This window comes from Procambarus clarkii, unplaced genomic scaffold (assembly GCF_040958095.1).
Source record: "Procambarus clarkii isolate CNS0578487 unplaced genomic scaffold, FALCON_Pclarkii_2.0 HiC_scaffold_140, whole genome shotgun sequence".
Taxonomy (NCBI): Eukaryota; Metazoa; Arthropoda; class Malacostraca; order Decapoda; family Cambaridae; genus Procambarus; species Procambarus clarkii.
In genome coordinates this window covers 850,890-872,017 of record NW_027189173.1, presented here as the reverse complement: position 1 = coordinate 872,017, position 21,128 = coordinate 850,890, and the positions used below count along the sequence as shown (strand labels likewise).

Below are 21,128 nucleotides of genomic sequence, written 5' to 3'. Positions count from 1 at the left end.
TTGCCCACATAGCCAGTACTTGTCTGTTGTCCACATAGCCAGTACTTCTCTGTTGCCCACAAAGTGAGTACTTCTCTGTTGCCCACATAGCCAGTACTTCTCTGTTGCCCACATAGCCAGTACTTCTCTATTGCAAACATAGCCAGTAATTCTCTGTTGCCCACATTGCTAGTACTTCACTGTTGCCCAAATAGCCAGTACTTCTCTGTTACCCACAAAAGGAGTACTTCTCTGTTGCCCACATAGCCAGTACTTGTCTGTTGTCCACATAGCCAGTACTTTTCTGTGGCCCACATAGTGAGTACTTCTCTGTTGCCCACATAGCCAGTACTTCTCTGTTGCCCACATAACCAGTACCTCTCTGTGGCCCACATGGACAGTACTACTGTCTTCCCCACATAGCGAGTACTTCACTGTTCCCCACATAGCAAGCACTTCTCTGTTGCCTACATAGTGAGTACTTCTCTGTTGCCCACCTAGCCAGTACTTCTCTGTTGCCCACATAACGAGCACTTCTCTGTTTCCAACATAGCTAGTACTTCTCTGTTGCCCTTAGTGCTAGTACTTCTCTGTTTGCCACGTAGCGAGTATTTCTTTGTTGCCCACATAGTGATTACTTCTCTGTTGCCCACATTGCCGTACTACTCTGTTTTCCAAATAGCGAGTACTTCTGTGTTGCCCACATAGCCAGTACTTTTGTGTTGCCCACATAGCCAGTACTTTTGTTTTGCCCACATAGCCGGTACTTCTCAGTAGTGTGGATGGCAGCGCACAGAACATTTTTTTTTCTGGGGGAAAAAATGTTCTGTGTGAGCCATGGTTTTCAGGTCCAAGGGAAAAAATCACGTGTGTGAGCAATGGTTTTCAGGTCCAAAATCACGCGTGTGAGCCATGGTTTTCAGGTTCCAATATCCCGCGTGTGAGCCAGGGTTTTTCAGGTAAATTTTGTCAGACACAGATTTTAAAAGTTGTTAAAGTTCTTATGATGAAAATAATTTCCTAGACTTAGAAGTTTGTTAAAGTTCTTATGGGAGAAATTCAAATTCGTGTTTATGAGCCAGGGTTTTCAGGTAAATAATGTCAGTCACAGATTTTAGAAGTTGTTAAAGTTCTTATAATGAAAATAATGTCATACGAGTTTGTTAAAGTTCTTATGATGAAAATAATTTCCGAGACTTTAGAAGTTTGTTAAAGTTCTTATCATGAAATAATGTCATACGAGTTTTTTTAAGAGTTCTTATTTGTTTCTTACTTAGAAACTAGTATATTGCTATATATCTGAATCATTTCACTACATCTCCCGCTCGTTCCTCACACCCCCTCCCTACCCCCCTTACCTCACAATCTCTCGCGTCACCTGTGTTTACTTTAGACCGTCAGCCAGACGTCGCATACAGGTTACCTCTTATCTTATCTTATCTTCTCCATAATATCTGGACCGTCCCTCCACCCTCTCTCTCTCTCTCTCTCCTCTTCATATTATTCTCTCTTCCTATTTTTCTGACATCGTAATGTTTTATTTTTTTTTTCATTAACCAGTCAGTTTTACACAAATCAACCGAAGCATCTCAATGTAACCTTTATTACTGAAACTGCCTCCGAGACTATCTAAGCTGGCACCAGCTACCTGCCCCAGGCTGTCTGCCCGAGGCAATCATCACCTGATTACCTGCCCTGACATCTACCAGTCATTGTCAGCGTTCGCCACCGTAATAATTTATATATACATATACATTAGGCGTTAATAAAACATATTTATTTATTTATTTATAATTTATTTAGTCATCTAATTTTAGTTTACACAATGTATAATAAAGAGTTTAATCCCAGTATTCGCCAGTCATTCTCGCTATTAATAAAACAGCCAAACGCTCACTCAGGGGCACACTATTGTTATTACGCTCATTCAGGGGCCTCCTCAGATCGCCTAAGGCCAAAATCTTAGAGGCCTACACTTTCAGTCAACATTCAATCTTCATCCTGTTCACAAGGTTCCCCCCAGCATAGTCATATCATCATGTCACTGTGTCCCCTGTGCCTGTCTCCTCTCAACAACGAAATCAGGCATGTGTGTCAAACACGATGTTTAACATGCCTAGGTGAAATGTCCATCAACGCTCTTCAAGAATGCAGACTGTACTGTATAGGATGCAACGGGTCTACACCACCTGGACATTTTGACGTAACCTGTACCAGCTGTGGACAACTCTATTGTGCAAATCGTAAGTACCGCTTTTCTCGCACATTCAATAAACTTTCAAAGAAAATATATATCTGAAACACACATACATACATACATACAGACAGTCAATTTATATATATTATTCTTATTTCAGTTCATGGTTCTACTTCCTGCCCGTACTGTCGTTGGTCCGTTAACCAGGAACCTCCCACCGAAGCCAGAAACGTCATTGAACCTCCACCCAAACGCCGTCGCATCATAAATAACCGTACGTTTTCACAATAATTTTCGTAATTTAAAAAGTTAATAATTGTATATTTTAACAAGTGTATAAACAAGTAATATGTACTCATACAGAAAAATGATTCCATTACAGGAGTTCCTATTCGTGATCAAGAGAATCTCATACTTGGTGGAATCAACATCCCAGCTCGTAAGTAATATTATTGTTTATCTGTAATTCAGTTTTTCCTCTTATTTAGACTTTTTGTTTTTCCTCTTAATAAATCCTCTTATTTAGACGATATTTTCCTCTTAAAGTTACAAACATTGTTTTCCTATTAAGGTTTTCAAATCCTCTTAATGTTTTCAAATTTGTTTTCCTCTTAACGTTTATTTATTGCTAATATTATATTACAGAATCGCCCCTGGATTCAACCCAACCCTCTGAGTGGAGCACGCCTGTACGCAGTCAACCCCAGCTGTCCCAGGAGCTAGAAGAAGATGCACCAGACAGCAACCTGCAGGCATCCTCAGATGAAGAAGACAATCAACTCTCTGTTCATGACATATCAGATGAAGAAGTCAACGCTCCAGATTCCCCAGAGGTACATAACATAGATCACGTTGTTCAGAGAGTGTTAGAAGTCATACGCCATTTCGAAGGATCATTCTCGAGACATTCATTCTCCATCCCGGTCATTTAGACGCTGACCCCAGCGTATATATAAATAGGTATAGGGAATTTTTTATAGAATATATAGAGAATCAGTTCAGACAAATATAGGAAGAATTCCCTCCCTCATTTCACATTTACCCTGACGTAAGCCTAATTTTGCAAAAACTTAATCATGCCGACGATCAATATGAAATATTAGACGAAGTATTTTCAATTAGAGGCGAAACTCAGACTGTTACACAGGAAGAGGTGGAAGTTCTCGTAAATTCATGGGTTGAAGAAATGTCTGCTAAAATTGACGAATGCCTAAAAAATGTCCAATCCTCAAGTGTAGGAATTCATTCCATGTCAGGCTTTGCCATTAATTTTTCATATATTCGCCACCCTATGCACCTTGGATCATACGTACCATATCCTGCAAAATTAAGGGGTAAAGAATCAGTATTTAACCCTGAAAGTTAAGGAGATGAGTGTTTGTTACAGTGCATTGCGGCGTATAAAAACCTAGCATTGGGCAGGACTATGAATAACGTTAGACAACATTACAAAAGCCTTCGATGGTGTAGAAGATTCGTAGTATGGGCAGATGAAATCAGATTCCCTGTATCATTTGATAACCTTAAGAAAATAGAGAAGCTTAACAAAATTTCTATTTATATTTATACAGTAACTCATGAAAGTAACAGATACTATCTTAGTTTAGCTAGGAAAAGTCAAGAAAAGTATGCCGATAAAGTTCCTTTGTTGTTATTAGAAGGCAAGCATCTCTGTCTGTTCAAGGACTTTTGATAAATTTGTAAAGAGTATTAACCACCACTCTGGAAGGATTCCTAACACTCATAAATTCTGCAAAATTTGCCTTTTGCATGCCCCCTTAGATGAAATTCAGGCTCACGATGAGTCATGCACTGTATCCCAAGTATTTTCGTTCTATAATCCTAATGAGAAAATAATTTTTAAAAATTACGGTAGGACCTATAGCCCGACTCACACCGCCTATTACGATTTTGAATGTTGTTTCGACCGTCAAAATCCTAGAGGCATGGTGGAATGTAAGCATAAAGCAATTGCTTATGCTTACATGATTGTAGACAGGGAATTCAATGTCGTAGAAACGTATTCATACGTAGGTCCAGACGTAGTTAATCATTTTATTACAAAGCTAGAAGCCTCATGGAAAGCTATTCATGCTTAGCTCCCCAACTTCCCTAAGAACTTGTCTAGAGAGCAGGAAAGAATGTTTCAAAGACAAAATACGTGTCAATTGTGTCATCAAACTTTCAAGAATAAGAAAGATAAACATAGACATCATAATCATGCTATTACGGAAAATAATTATTTAGGTGCCTATTGTGCTCGTTGCAATTTACAATGTAAAAATGCTCGTAGATACTTGACCACATTTTCCCATAATGCTGCCTATGATCTTGGAATTATACTTAAAGAACTGCCCAAAAATCCTCACCGCGATGTAGAAATTCTAACCATGGAAGGATTGAAATCACCTATGATGCAAGTCATCATAGGTGAACTTAAATTCCTAGATAGCCTAGCTCTCCTTAATGGGTCATTAGGAACCTTAGCAAAAGAGCACGTTGCCAGTAAGAAACCCACCAAGTATACTGAACACATACTAAATGGCGTATCCGATGAGGCTAAAGCTCTGTTAATTAAAGGTAAACAAAGCCTATGTTATGATTATATTTCTTCCATGGACGTGTTAGACGAACCTCAGCTCCCTTCGCGAGATAAGTTTTACAATGTTTTACATGACGCTCCACTGTCTGAAGAAGATTATGACAATGCTCTTAAAGTATTTAATTTAGGGAACTGTACAAACATAAAGGTTATATTCAAAAGTTGACGTAGGAATGCTAGTTGATATATTTACACTTTGGCGAACATCACTGAAAGAAATTTATGAACTAGATATTGTTTTCTATGTATCACTTCCTAGTTACGCTTGGGACGCGTTCTTATTTAAATCAAAAGTTGTACTTGACTATGTGTATGATCAGAATGTATATGATTTGTTGAGAAGGAATCTTAGAGGGGGGTTCACATCTTCCATAAGACAATTTACACAGGCTGTTAACGAGCACACTACATCTAACCCTAGCTCTGATGACGATACTCACATTTTGTACCTCGACTTCAACAGCCTATATGCAGCGTGCATGGCTGAGGTGCTTTCCCAGGGAGGGATTAGACAATTAACTGACCTTGAGCGGGATACCTTATTAGGGCAAGGGTTACAACATATCCCCTGTGATCAAGACAAAGGCTATTGGATTTTATGCGATACAAAACATGTATCTCCCGAGGTAGCCAGGTATACTGATGATCTGCCCCTTGTACTGTCTCATACTAATATAACTGAGGAGTTTTTGTCAGAGTACAGTAAGAAAACCCTTAACGATGAAAAACGTAAGCTCCCGCCTAAAAATACTAAATTAATTGCATCCCACTTGCCCCAAAACAGCTACTTAGTGAGCCTTGATTTCCTGCAATTGCTATTAAAACCAGGGCTAGAAGTTGAACGAGTAAAAACAATCTATGAATTTAAACAGGCTCCCTATTTAAAAGATTTTATTTCAACCAACATTCGAGAACGAGCCAATACCACCTGTAAAGTTAAAGAAAAAGCTTTTAAACTCATAAGTAATAGTCTGTACGGGAAATCAATGACAAATATATCTAGATATGCTAATACTCACCATCTAGTAACGACAAAACATTTTTTCTTAACTCATGCAAGAAACCCTTTGTATAAACGAGCTGTCTCTTTAGGTCAAGATAGGGTTCTCTGTACAGTAATGAAAGACATCCTTAAAGTTACCACTCCTTCTTACATGGGATATCAGATCTTGCAGATAGCCAAGAGGCGTTTATACGAGTTCTGGTATAATGTAGTTAAAGCCCATTATGGGGAGAGAGCTAGACTAATTTATACGGATACAGACTCATTCATATTTACTCTGACCTGTAAAGATGCTTTCCAAGAAATGACAAAAGCTCCTCTAGTAGATTATATGAATTTCAGTAATTTCGACAAAGATCATCCCATGTATTCTGCTACTCGCAAAGGTGAACTAGGACTCCTCAAGTCAGAAGTAAAGCAGAAAATTATAACTGAATAAATTGCACTCAAGCCTAAAACTTATTCTCTCCTAACCCATGATAAAGAACATTTATGTAAATGTAAAGGGATTCCTTATCACCAACAAAAGAAAATAACACATGCATCTTTTCAGAACACATTAGAGACAAATACAACTTTTAATTTTGTATCCCGATCCATTCGTAATGTTAACGGACAGATATGCACGTGTAAAACAACTAAGCGCGGCCTGTCAGCTTTTGATGACAAGAGGTACCTCATTAGTCCCACAGAGTCATTAGCTTACGGTCACCCAGACATTCCAGAGCGTGAGGTACAGGTAGAGGAAGAGGTACAGGTAGAGGAAGAGGTGCAGGTGCAGGTAGAGGATCCAGTAATTGTAGATAATCCCCCAACCAAGACGTCAATTGTTCCCCATTTTTAATCTTTGGGAAAAGCGGGATAGAGTCGCTCAGCAATTATTCCCTAACAACAACTAAGTCTATGTTACTGTATTGTCTATGTATTATCTATAACTATATTCTAATGACTATGATTTATTTTGGTACTGTATTATCTATGATTTGTTACTGTATTTGATATGAAATGACTATATTCAAATGTCTATGATATTTTTGATATTGTATATTCTACGATTTTATTACTGAATTGGATATGTTATGACTATGATTTAATGTCTATGATATTTTGATATTGTATATTCTATGATTTTCTTACTGTATTGGATATGTTCAAATTGCTATGTTATGACTATGATTTAATGTCTATGATATTTTTGATATTGTATATTCTATGATTTTATTACTGTATTAGATATGTTCAAACGGCTATGTTATGACTATGATTTAATGTCTATGATATTTTTGATATTGTATATTCTATGATTTTATTACTGTATTGGATATGTTCAAATGTATATGTTATGACTATGATTTATTGGCTATGTTTAAAATAAAAACTAGAATGTAGATTTCGTTTAAATACTCCTTTCATTATATATTTGTAGTTAGTCTATTGAATCCTAGCAACATGGAAGGGCAGAAAAAAGTTATTACTGAAACCCAGTTGAATATATTTAGTGAACCGTCAAGAATTATTATTGCTTGATTTTCAAATGGTGGGAAGAGCTATTTATGTGCTAAAATGATAGAGAAATATCAGCAGAACTTTGCAAAAATAATTATCTGTGGAAGCGGGTATAAAGAGTTGAGAACTAATCTACTCATTAAACATAAGATATCTTTTTACTCTGAAATTGTAAACCCTTTAGACGATCGTGATCCAGAGGACACATCTCATGTATTAGTTGTTTATGATGACTTGTATGTTGAATCTACAAACTCTAAAATAGTAAGTGATATATTTACTAAGGGACGGCATGAGAACATCTCTGTTATTTTTATAACCCAAAATATATTTTTCAGTGGGAAATTTTCTAGATCTATAAGTTTAAATGCTTCTCATTTTATTCTGCTTAAATCAAGAGACTTGTCCCAGATAGAAACATTAGGCAGACAAATATTCGGAAAACAAGATGCCAAGAAATTTTTAGATATATATAAGAAAGTGATTTCTCGACAGTATGGGTATTTACTTGTTGACTTGGGCGTTAAAACACCTGAATCCATAATATTTAGGGGAAATATTGTAAATGAACCCCCATATGAAATAGTGTATCAATGGTGAACATTACACAAACTCTTAATAAGATATACAATGACCCCAAGTCCATAGGTGGGTTTGGTGGCGTTTTAAAATTGTATAAGGCTGCAAAGAAAACAATCCCTGAATTAACTATAAAAGATGTGAAAGACTATTTAAAAACGTCTAATGCATATACCTTACATCTATTAACAAAACGTAAATTTAAACGAAGACGTATCTTAGTACCTAGACCTAAAGCTTTCTTTACCAGTGACTTGGCTGATATGACATTGTTAGCTAAGCACAACAATGATATTAAATATTTATTAGTTTGTGTTGATATATTTTCAAGGTTTGCACATGTAGTTCCACTATCCACTAAATCAGGTCAGAGTGTAAGTGAAGCCATGAAAGCTATTCTGGATTTACCTTCATCAAAAGGTGTAAGGAAGCTTAACACTGATAAGGGCGGTGAATTCTATAATAAATATATGAAACGATTGTTAGACAGTAAAAACATTGAACTGTACAGTGTATTTTCTCAGGGCACTACAGCCAGCATTGCAGAGAGATTTATAAGAACATTGAAAACTAAGATATATAAATATTTAACGGCTTATAATACCTTAACCTATATAAATGTTCTACCTGATATGGTTAAAACGTTTAATAGAACACCACATAGAGGATTAAAGGGGAAAATACCTATTGATGTACATGCTTTATCTCCGCCTCAAGATGACACTAGGCAGTTTAAGCTCATGTATAAAGGAGAGCAGCAGACTAAGCCACGCATCAGTAATCATGTCTGTTGAAGATACAGTACGGCTTGCCTTATCTAATCGTATTTCAAAGTTCAAAAGAGGATCAACAGAACACTAAGGAAATATTTATTATTGCTCAAATTGATACTAAACAACCTGTGCCTTTATATTATCTAAAGGACTTAAATAATAGACTTATAGAAGGCGGATTTTATAGAGAGGAGTTGACTCCCACCTACTTGTCAGATACATTTGAAATTAAGAGAATTATAAGTAAACGTAAAGTTGGTAATACTACTTTATATAAAGTTAGATACGTCGGTTACGACAGTTCATTTGATCAGTGGGTGAATTCAGATGACGTGAAGAAACTATGAAGAAGCAGCCCTTAGTTAGCAAGTATCGTGGATTTATTGAACTATTAGCTAGATTAGGTTATAATTCTAGGAAAAATTTAATTAAGACTCTTAAAAAGGAACATATACTTTGCCTATCTGAAATATTTAATAATTTCTTAAAAAATAAAATTGAAGTTGGGAAGCCTATTTTAAAGAGACTTTCTAAATATAGAGCTCTACTCCATACATTAGCCTGTAAGAAGAAGGCTATTTCACTCAAGAAAGACATATTAACGAGTAAAAGAGGAGGTAATTTATTGGGCATTTTACTTCCCATAGCTATAAATTTTATTTCAAGGCTATTTAATAAGGAATAACAAAGAATTCTATCTTGTACCACGAAAAGTTATTGATCAACAGAAGCCTACGGCAGTAAGTGTTGAGAAGCCTACGACGACAGTGAGAACAAATCCTGTTATACAACACTTGATAGACTTAAGATTAAAGCTTAAGGGTTATGATTTTGCAGTCTCCCGGTTAAATTATTTTAATACAACTGGACTTGTAAAGTGGGATGAGGACGGGAACATCACATCACCAGTTACTGGGATCAATATTGTTGATGATGTTATAGGCAGGATGTGCACTCCGAAATTGCTATTCCCAGAAGATTAATTGCCCATAGCCAAGTTGTTTTTTTCTTTGACCTCTACACCTAAGAATTTATTTAGAAATGTAGATGCGAAAAATCAAGTGTTTTCTCCTCCGAGTTTGAAGAGGAAGATCAAGGCTGGAGATGAAGGAGAGTCTACCTGGATACCATATTAAGGTGAGTTTCTGTTTATTTTTATCATTTACTATTAGTCTACAGGATGGATAGTTACGTTATATATGCAGCGAGTAACTCTGATACTGATGTATTTAAAAACAATGCTACCAATGCTTTTGAAAATAGATTACATAATCAGCTGCCTTTAGACCCGAATAAAGCTTATGAAGTGTGCCTGAAGAATATATTCCTGCCTCCATCTTATTTCGCTGTTAAGAGGAATGACCCGGAAAGTTTTATTTCAGTTACACTTCTAGTGTCTAATAAAAATTTATCTGATTTGAGTACGGTGAATACATCTTTCACTTTAAAGCCAGATATTTTAGCCAGTGATAATTGCATAGAGCTAACGACTATTTTAAATAGAGAAATTTCAACTATATTTTCTAAAAGTTCATTGAGTTTTATAGGATCCCTACTTAATTATAATTTCCCAGACCATGGGGACGTTTATATGAAATATGATTCGAGTATTAATCTTTATCTTTCGGTCGAAATATATGTAAAGTTATTGGAGCGGAAGTAGGTAATGCCTATGATATTTTTATTATGAATAAACTACCTAATAACAGGTTAACTGTACAAGATACATGCTATTATCATCCTAGGCCATTAGGCCGTATAGATTTCTTGTGTGTATATTGTGATAAGGTGCAGCCCACCATGTTTGGTAATCAGATTGTAAATATCTTGGATGTTGTTTCGTTTCAAAGTAATGTAACACACAGGAAATTATATAAACCTTTAAATACGACTAATATTGATGGCATAAGTATTAAATTAACAGATCAAGATGGGGAGCCTGTATATTTTGAAAAGGATGGATGTACGATTGCAGTATTACATATTAGACCCGTTGATATATAATGGTAAGAGTAGAGGGAGTTTATCATTCTCTCCTGGCACGTTTAAACATGAGGGTCGGGTTTGTACAGCTGTCTGTTGACGAGGTAGAGCGATTTATCGCTCCACGAGGGGAGAGAGGTGGAGCGCTGGGCGATATTACTGTTTTCGATAGAAGACATTTAAGAGGAGGTGGAATATTAAGTTTCTTAACTGGTCTAGCTCGTAGAGCAACACCTTTCCTATTAAAAACTATCATGCCAGCAGGATTGACAATGGGACAGAATGTTTTGCAGGATATAAATGCAGGCCAAGGTACTTTGAAAGATTCAATTAGAAAACGCGGTATGGGAACATTGAAAAGTATAGGTCCTAAATTGATAGCAGGTGGCCGAATAACGAAAAGACCTTATCTTGAGGTTATCTTGAGATGATTTCGGGGCTTTTTTTTTTTAGTGTCCCCGCGGCCCGGTCCTCGACCAGGCCTCCACCCCCAGGAAGCAGCCCGTGACAGCTGACTAACTCCCAGGTACCTATTTACTGCTAGGTAACAGGGCATTCAGGGTGAAAGAAACTTTGCCCATTTGTTTCTGCCTCGTGCGGGAATCGAACCCGCGCCACAGAATTACGAGTCCTGCGCGCTATCCACCAAGCTACGAGGCCCCTGCCTATATAAAGAAAATGGATAGATATAAAGACGTGTTTTCATAAAACAGTACTAGTTGTATGCTAGACGCAAACATGATGAGTGTAAATGCTCCTAGTGCAGCATTGCAAGTTCCTTTAGAAAATTATACAGCTGCTATAAGCGATGGCTTTCCTAAAGTTAATCCGCATAGAATGGTTGAAAGTATGATATTTTCAAGACAGACACAGGATATTTTACCTGTGAATTCAAGTATTAACAATAAATTTAAAGATTCTTATATTAAATTCCGTATCCCAGGAGTAAAGGGACAATTTATTGATCTTTCGAGCTTGACGCTAGAACTGATGGTAGAATTAACGGGACCTGACGGAATTACGGCTTTAGCGGATATTAAAAATGCATCAATAGTCAATGGTTTGTCCCAGACAATGTTTAAAGCTGTAACTGTTTATTTAAATGAGCAAGTGGTGGAAACTAATTCACTATTTTCATATTTATCATATGTAAAGCTAATGACAAAGCTTTCTGAATGTAAAGCTGAAAGATTTAAAGAACTAACGTATTTCTATAATGATGTTTTTCCTGAAAAATATGATGTAGATTATTTTAAGAATGCCTCAGAAGACCTTAAATCTAGATTTGTAAAGTTAAAAACTGAGGGAGTAAACTGTTGCTTTAAACTGCTATTGGACATTACAACTTTGAGCGAATATCTTTTGGATGAAATTGATATTCGTTTGAGATTAGAACTTAACAGTGATCCGTGGGTTATAAACAGTATTGAATCTGGATACAAGTTTAACATAAAACTAGCTAGAATGTGGATTGATCGGATAACTCCATTCGCATCTGGATTGGAGGCTATTAATAGAGCTCTGGCTGAACAAAATACGCCAGTTACATATACGTTTGATAAGACACTCCACAAGACGTTCATTCTTGGTAATGGGCAGCAGAGATTAAGTATTGACCAGCCATGGGGGAGCATTATCCCAGATAAATTATTTATTATGATGACGGATATGGAAGCAATATCAGGAGCGTATACACTTAATCCACTTTATTTCGATCACTCCAATTTATCTAATGTATATATTACACGTGATGGGACAAACTTATTTAATATAACTTGTAAGTTCCCGAATAAATGTTCGAAACTATACTACGAGACTCAAAATACAGTAGGCTTTAACGCTTGTAATACCTTGACGTATAATTCATTTATAAAAGGAAGAACGTTACTGGCATTTAGACTAACGCCTGAGGAATTGAGAGATGCCCATCCTATAGAGACTTCGGGCAACCTGAGAATTACATTAGAATTTGCTGTTCCAGTGAAATCAAATAAAGTTATTATTTTATTCGGAAATACAACGGGAGTATTGAGAATTTATTCCGATAGGCGAGTTATGTGCGATACAAGAGCATGAACTGCAAACAAATTAATACATCATTGAAAAATATGAATGGTAGTAAAGCTGAATAGATTGGATGCTATTTAGCGACGGATATATATAGAATAATGAAGCAAATACGGGATAGTCCGATTATGTTTATAATAAATACCTTAGGAAGAGACTCTAAGGAAGTAATGGGCCACTGGATTGCTGTATATAAATCTAAACGGAAAATAGTTATACTAGATTCGTATAGAATAAATGTGTATTCGCCCTACATTTCGGAGTTTTTAAATTATTATAAAGACTGTGATGTATACACGTTTACAGAGCGACTTCAGAGTTTAAATACTTACGTATGCGGGCTATATGCGATGTTTCTCTGTTACCATCTTTCAAACAAGGATCTAAAAACTGCATTAAAGCTATTTGAAACTAGTTTTACTTACGGAGATTATATGCAGAATGATAGGAACGTAATGAGGCTATCTTATGCTTTATTTAAAAATATGCCGAGCTGCTATGAAACACTGTGTTATGATAAGAGCGATATTTGTTGGAAAATGTGCTTGGAGACGACTGGCTGAATGAGGCTATAACAAAATTATCTAACGGAAAATGGTGAGTACATTTGTTTCGAGGTTTTATGTGTCTGATAAATATTGTACATGTGTAAACACTATCTAAAACTGTTATTCTTTATTTACAGAGATGAGGAGTGAATAGGACGGATATTATACAAGCGGATTGAGGAATGAGCTTCTTAGAACTTCGGGCTAAATGAGTCGTTTATTATAAATTGTGTAAACTAAAATTTGACGACTAAATAAATTATAAATAAATAAATATGTTTTATTTACGCCTAATGTATATATATATATATATAAATTATTACGGTGGAGAACGCTGACAATGACTGGTAGATGTCAGGGCAGGTAATCAGGTAATGATTGCCTCGGGCAGACAGCCCAGGGGGCAGGTAGCTGGTGCCAGCTTAAATAGTCTCGGAGGCAGTTTCAGTAATAAAGGTTACATTGAGATGCATCGGTTGATTTGTGTAAAACTGTCTGGTTAATGAAAAAAGGAACAAAAACATTACGATGTCAGAAAAATAGGAAGAGAGAATAATATGAAGAGGAGAGAGAGAGAGAGAGAGAGAGGGTGGAGGGACGGTCCAGATATTATGGAGAAGATAAGATAAGAGGTAACCTGAAGGCCGCGTCTGGCTGACAGTCTGAAAGTAAACACAGGTGGGCCACAGATTGTGAGGTAAGGGTGGGAGGGAGGGGGTGTGAGGTATGAGCGGGAGATACAGGGGGGGAGGGGGCAGGAAAAAGATTCAGATATATAGCAATATACTAGTTTCTAAGTAAGAATCCCATAAGAACTCTTAACAAAACTCGTAAGACATTATTTTCATAAAAACTCTTAACAAACTCGTATGACATTATTTTCATCATAAGAACTTTAACAAATTCCTATGACATTATTTTCATTATAAGAACTTTAACAACTTCTAAAATCTGTGACTGACAAAATTTACCTGAAAACCCTGGCTCATAAACACGAAATTGAATTTCTCCCATAAGAACTGTAACAAACTTCTAAAGTCTCGGAAAATATTTTCATCATAAAAACTTTAACAACTTCTAAAATCTGCGAATGACAAAAATTTACCTGAAAAACCCAGAAGCCATATGCGGGATATTGGACCTCAAAACCCTGACTCACACGCGGGATATTGGAACCTGAAAACCCTGACTCACACCCGAGATATTGGACCTCAAAACCCTGACTCACACGCGTGATATTTGACCTGAAACAAAATATCACCTGTACGTTGTCATCCACACTACTTACACTAACATGATCACCACTCACTGGGTGTACTGTGCCCTAACATGATCACCACTCACCGGGTGTACTGTGCCCTAACATGATCACCACTCACCGGGTGTACTGTGCCCTAACATGATCACCACTCACCGGGTGTACTGTGCCCTAACATGATCACCACTCACTGGGTGTACTGTGCCCTAACATGATCACCACTCATTGGGTGTACTGAGCCCTAACATGATCACCGCTCATTGGGTGTACTGTGCCCTAACATGATCACCACTCACTGGGTGTACTGTGCCCTAACATGATCACCACTCACTGGGTGTACTGTGCCCTAACATGATCACCACTTACTGGGTGTACTGTGCCCTAACATGATTACCACTCACCTGGTGTACTGTGCCCTAACATGATCACCACTCACCTGGTGTACTGTGCCCTAACATGATCACCACTCACCTGGTGTACTGTGCCCTAACATGATCACCACTCACCTGGTGTACTGTGCCCTAACATGATCACCACTCACTGGGTGTACTGTGCCCTCGCTACATTACTGTAACTCCTCGTGACCTTGGTCACGGTGAACTTCATCAGCAACACCTGGTTAACTGTTTTACAGACTTAATTTAGCGGCACAGTCCTTCACACGTTTCATATCAATACTCTGGGTTATTTTTTCCCCACGTGTCTTCACATGAAATGTTACACAACCAGCTTTCACACCCCAGCTTTCACACCTTGGGCTTTCACACGCCCAGCTTTCACACACCCCAGCTTTCACACACCCCAGCTTTCACCCCCCAGCTTTCACACCCCAGCTTTCACACCCCCAGTTTTTACACCCCCAGCTTTTACACCCCTAGCTTTCACACCCCCAGCTTTCACACCCCCAGCTTTCACACCACCAGCTACCACACCCTCAGCGTTCACACCCCAGCTTTCACACCCCCAGCTTTCACACGCCCCAACTTTCACACCTTGGGCTTTCACCCCACCAGCTTTCACACCCCAGCTTTCACACCCCCAGCTTTCACACCTCTAGCTTTCACACCCCTAGCTTTCACACCCTAAGCTTTCAAACCCCCAGCTTTCACACCCCCAGCTTTCACACACCCCAGCTTTCACACCCCGAGCTTTCACACTCCTAGCTTTCACACACCCCAGCTTTCACACCCCGAGCTTTCACACCCCCAGCTTTCACACCCCCAGCTTTCACACACCCCAGGTTTCACACCCCTAGCTTTCACACCCCAAGCTTTCACACCCCTAGCTTTCACACCCCCAGCTTTCACACCCCCAGCTTTCACACCCCCAGCTTTCACACCCCCAGCTTTCACACCCCCAGCTTTCACACCCCCAGCTTTCACACACCCCAGCTTTCACACCCCCAGCTTTCACACCCCCAGCTTTCACACCCCCAGCTTTCACACCCCCAGCTTTCACACCCCCAGCTTTCACACACCCCAGGTTTCACACCCCTAGCTTTCACACCCCCAGCTTTCACACCCCTAGCTTTCACACCCCCAGCTTTCACACCCCCAGCTTTCACACCCCAGCTTTCGCACCCCCAGCTTTCAAACCCCCAGCTTTCACACCCCTAGCTTTCATAACCCCAGCTTTCACACACCCCAGCTTTCACACAACCAGCTTTCACACCCCTAGCTTTCACACCCTAAGCTTTCACACCCCCAGCTTTCACACCCCCAGCTTTCACACACCCCAGCTTTCACACCCCGAGCTTTCACACTCCTAGCTTTCACACACCCCAGCTTTCACACCCCGAGCTTTCACACCACCAGCTTTCACACCCCCAGCTTTCACACACCCCAGGTTTCACACCCCTAGCTTTCACACCCCCAGCTTTCACACCCCTAGCTTTCACACCCCCAGCTTTCACACCCCCAGCTTTCACACCCTCTGCTTTCACACCCCCAGCTTTCACACCCTCAGCTTTCACACCCCTAGCTTTCACAACCCCAGCTTTCACACACCCCAGCTTTCACACCCCAGCTTTCACATCCCCAGCTTTCACACCCCCAGCTTTCACACCCCCAGCTTTCACACCCCCAGCTTTCACACCCCCAGCTTTCACGCCCCTAGCTTTCACAACCCCAGCTTTCACACCCCCAGCTTTCACACCCCCAGCTTTCACAACCCCAGCTTTCACATCCCCAGCTTTCACACCCCCAGCTTTCACACCCCCAGTTTTCACAACCCCAGCTTTCACACCCCTAGCTTTCACTCCCCCCCATCTTTCACACCCCCAGCTTTCACACCCCTAGCTTTCCCACCACCAGCTTTCACAACCCCAGCTTTCAACTCCCCATCTTTTACACCCCCAGCTTTCACACCCCCTAGCTTTCACACCCCTAGCTTTCACACCCCCAGCTTTCACAACCCCAGCTTTCACACCCCCAGCTTTCACACCCCCAGCTTTCACACCCCCAGCTTTCACACCCCCAGCTTTCACACACCCCAGCTTTCACATCCCCAGCTTTCACACCCCCAGCTTTCACACCCCCAGTTTTCACAACCCTAGCTTTCACATCCCTAGCTTTCACTCCCCCCCCAGCTTTCACACCCCCAGCTTTCACACCCCCAGCTTTCCCACCACCAGCTTTCACAACCCCAGCTTTCAACCCCCCAGCTTTTACACCCCCAGCTTTCACACCCCTAGCTTTCACACCCCTAGCTTTCACACCCCCAGCTTTCACAACCCCAGCTTTCACACCCCCAGCTTTAACAACCCCAGCTTTCACACACCCAGCTTTCACATCCCCAGCTTTCACAACCCCAGCTTTTACATCCCCAGCTTTCACACCCCCAGCTTTCACACCCCCAGTTTTCACAACCCCAGCTTTCACACCCCTAGCTTTCACTCCCCCGCAGCTTTCACACCCCCAGCTTTCACAACCCCAGCTTTTACACCCCCAGCTTTAACAACCCCAGCTTTCACACCCCCAGCTTTCACATCCCCAGCTTTCACAACCCCAGCTTTTACATCCCCAGCTTTCACACCCCCAGCTTTCACACCCCCAGTTTTCACAACCCCAGCTTTCACACCCCTAGCTTTCACTCCCCCCCCAGCTTTCACACCCCCAGCTTTCACACCCCCAGCTTTCCCACCACCAGCTTTCACAACCCCAGCTTTCAACCCCCCAGCTTTTACACCCCCAGCTTTCACACCCCTAGCTTTCAGACCCCTAGCTTTCACACCCCCAGCTTTCACAACCCCAGCTTTTACACCCCTAGCTTTCACAACCCCAGCTTTTACACCCCCAGCTTTCACACCCCCAGCTTTCACAACCCCAGCTTTCACATCCCCAGCTTTCACACCCCCAGCTTTCACACACCCCAGCTTTCACACACCCCAGCTTTCACCCCCCAGCTTTCACACCCCAGCTTTCACACCCCCAGTTTTTACACCCCCAGCTTTTACACCCCTAGCTTTCACACCCCCAGCTTTCACACCCCCAGCTTTCACACCCCCAGCTACCACACCCTCAGCGTTCACACCCCAGCTTTCACACCCCCAGCTTTCACACGCCCCAACTTTCACACCTTGGGCTTTCACCCCACCAGCTTTCACACCCCAGCTTTCACACCCCCAGCTTTCACACCTCTAGCTTTCACACCCCTAGCTTTCACACCCTAAGCTTTCACACCCCCAGCTTTCACACCCCCAGCTTTCACACACCCCAGCTTTCACACCCCGAGCTTTCACACTCCTAGCTTTCACACACCCCAGCTTTCACACCCCGAGCTTTCACACCCCCAGCTTTCACACCCCAAGCTTTCACACACCCCAGGTTTCACACCCCTAGCTTTCACACCCCAAGCTTTCACACCCCTAGCTTTCACACCCCCAGCTTTCACACCCCCAGCTTTCACACCCCCAGCTTTCACACCCCCAGCTTTCACACCCCCAGCTTTCACACACCCCAGCTTTCACACCCCCAGCTTTCACACCCCCAGCTTTCACACCCCCAGCTTTCACACCCCCAGCTTTCACACCCCCAGCTTTCACACACCCCAAGTTTCACACCCCTAGCTTTCACACCCCCAGCTTTCACACCCCTAGCTTTCACACCCCCAGCTTTCACACCCCCAGCTTTCACACCCCCAGCTTTCGCACCCCCAGCTTTCACACCCCCAGCTTTCACACCCCTAGCTTTCATAACCCCAGCTTTCACACACCCCAGCTTTCACACCCCCAGCTTTCACACCCCTAGCTTTCACACCCTAAGCTTTCACACCCCCAGCTTTCACACCCCCAGCTTTCACACACCCCAGCTTTCACACCCCGAGCTTTCACACTCCTAGCTTTCACACACCCCAGCTTTCACACCCCGAGCTTTCACACCACCAGCTTTCACACCCCCAGCTTTCACACACCCCAGGTTTCACACCCCTAGCTTTCACACCCCCAGCTTTCACACCCCTAGCTTTCACACCCCCAGCTTTCACACCCCCAGCTTTCACACCCTCTGCTTTCACACCCCCAGCTTTCACACCCTCAGCTTTCACACCCCTAGCTTTCACAACCCCAGCTTTCACACACCCCAGCTTTCACACCCCAGCTTTCACATCCCCAGCTTTCACACCCCCAGCTTTCACACCCCCAGCTTTCACACCCCCAGCTTTCACACCCCTAGCTTTCACAACCCCAGCTTTCACACCCCCAGCTTTCACACCCCCAGCTTTCACAACCCCAGCTTTCACATCCCCAGCTTTAACACCCCCAGCTTTCACACCCCCAGTTTTCACAACCCCAGCTTTCACACCCCTAGCTTTCACTCCCCCCCCAGCTTTCACACCCCCAGCTTTCACACCCCTAGCTTTCCCACCACCAGCTTTCACAACCCCAGCTTTCAACTCCCCATCTTTTACACCCCCAGCTTTCACACCCCTAGCTTTCACACCCCTAGCTTTCACACCCCCAGCTTTCACAACCCCAGCTTTCACACCCCCAGCTTTCACACCCCCAGCTTTCACACCCCCAGCTTTCACACCCCCAGCTTTCACACACCCCAGCTTTCACATTCCCAGCTTTCACACCCCCAGCTTTCACACCCCCAGTTTTCACAACCCTAGCTTTCACACCCCTAGCTTTCACTCCCCCCCCCCAGCTTTCACACCCCCAGCTTTCACACCCCCAGCTTTCCCAACACCAGCTTTCACAACCCCAGCTTTCAACCCCCCAGCTTTTACTCCCCCAGCTTTCACACCCCTAGCTTTCACACCCCTAGCTTTCACACCCCCAGCTTTCACAACCCCAGCTTTCACACCCCCAGCTTTAACAACCCCAGCTTTCACACCCCCAGCTTTCACATCCCCAGCTTTCACAACCCCAGCTTTTTTATCCCCAGCTTTCACACCCCCAGCTTTCACACCCCCAGTTTTCACAACCCCAGCTTTCACACCCCTAGCTTTCACTCCCCCCCCCAGCTTTCACACCCCCAGCTTTAACAACCCCAGCTTTCACACCCCAAGCTTTCACATCCCCAGCTTTCACAACCCCAGCTTTTACATCCCCAGCTTTCACACCCCCAGCTTTCACACCCCCAGTTTTCACAACCCCAGCTTTCACACCCCTAGCTTTCACTCCCCCCCAGCTTTCACACCCCCAGCTTTCACACCCCCAGCTTTCCCACCACCAGCTTTCACAACCCCAGCTTTCAACCCCCCAGCTTTTACACCCCCAGCTTTCACACCCCTAGCTTTCAGACCCCTAGCTTTCACACCCCCAGCTTTCACAACCCCAGCTTTTACACCCCCAGCTTTCACAACCCCAGCTTTCACACCCCCAGCTTTCACACCCCCAGCTTTCACAACCCCAGCTTTCACATCCCCAGCTTTCACACCCCCAGCTTTCACACCCCCAGTTTTCACAACCCCAGCTTTCACACCCCTAGCTTTCACTCCCCCTCAGCTTTCACACCCCCCAGCTTTCACACCCCCAGCTTTCCCACCACCAGCTTTCACAACCCCAGCTTTCAACCCCCTAGCTTTTACACCCCCAGCTTTCACACCCCTAGCTTTCACACCCCTAGCTTTCACAACCCCAGCTTTCACACCCCCAGCTTTCACAACCCCAGCTTTCACACCCCCAGCTTTCACACCCACAGCTTTCACAACCCCAGCTTTCACATCCCTAGCTTTCACACCCCCAGCTTTCACACCCCCAGTTTTCACAACCCCAGCTTTCACACCCCTAGCTTTCACACCATCAGTTTTCACAACCCCAGCTTTCACACCCCCAGCTTTCACACCCACAGCTTTAACAACCCCAGCTTTCACACCCCCAGCTTTCACATCCCCAGCTTTCACAACCCCAGCTTTTACATCCCCAGCTTTCACACCCCCAGCTTTCACACCCCCAGTTTTCACAACCCCAGCTTTCACACCCCTAGCTTTCACTCCCCCCCCAGCTTTCACACCCCCAGCTTTCACACCCCCAGCTTTCCCACCACCAGCTTTCACAACCCCAGCTTTCAACCCCCCAGCTTTTACACCCCCAGCTTTCACACCCCTAGCTTTCAGACCCCTAGCTTTCACACCCCCAGCTTTCACAACCCCAGCTTTTACACCCCTAGCTTTCACAACCCCAGCTTTTAC

General features: G+C 42.3%; 2 protein-coding genes across 2 annotated transcripts; both read left to right on the top strand.

Annotated features, from left to right (window-relative positions):
- The first annotated feature begins 2,046 nt into the window (after window positions 1-2,046).
- Window positions 2,047-3,108, top strand: LOC138361000 (uncharacterized). The gene is made up of 4 exons (XM_069320482.1): window positions 2,047-2,222; window positions 2,337-2,450; window positions 2,559-2,615; window positions 2,822-3,108. The coding sequence occupies exons 1-4, from the start codon at window positions 2,105-2,107 to the stop codon at window positions 3,106-3,108; spliced, it is 576 nt and encodes a 191-aa protein (XP_069176583.1). The 5' UTR covers window positions 2,047-2,104.
- A 1,014-nt stretch (window positions 3,109-4,122) lies between these two features.
- On the top strand, window positions 4,123-21,061 carry LOC138360999 (uncharacterized). The gene is made up of 7 exons (XM_069320481.1): window positions 4,123-4,132; window positions 19,151-19,543; window positions 19,640-19,908; window positions 19,940-20,107; window positions 20,443-20,548; window positions 20,729-20,922; window positions 21,047-21,061. Exons 1-7 carry the CDS (start codon window positions 4,123-4,125, stop codon window positions 21,059-21,061), a joined length of 1,155 nt encoding a protein of 384 aa, XP_069176582.1.
- Window positions 21,062-21,128: the final 67 nt, after the last annotated feature.

Coding starts and splice junctions, on each gene's coding strand:
- LOC138361000 (XM_069320482.1), top strand. CDS start 2,105: ATGTCCATCAACGCTCTTCAAGAATGCAGACTGTACTGTATAGGATGC. Junction 2,223..2,336: donor ACAACTCTATTGTGCAAATC/GTAAGTACCGCT, acceptor TTCTTATTTCAG/TTCATGGTTCTACTTCCTGC. Junction 2,451..2,558: donor CCGTCGCATCATAAATAACC/GTACGTTTTCAC, acceptor ATTCCATTACAG/GAGTTCCTATTCGTGATCAA.
- LOC138360999 (XM_069320481.1), top strand. Junction 19,544..19,639: donor CCCAGCTTTCACACACCCCA/GCTTTCACATTC, acceptor CCCCCCCCCCAG/CTTTCACACCCCCAGCTTTC. Junction 19,909..19,939: donor CCCCAGCTTTCACACCCCCA/GTTTTCACAACC, acceptor TCACACCCCTAG/CTTTCACTCCCCCCCCCAGC.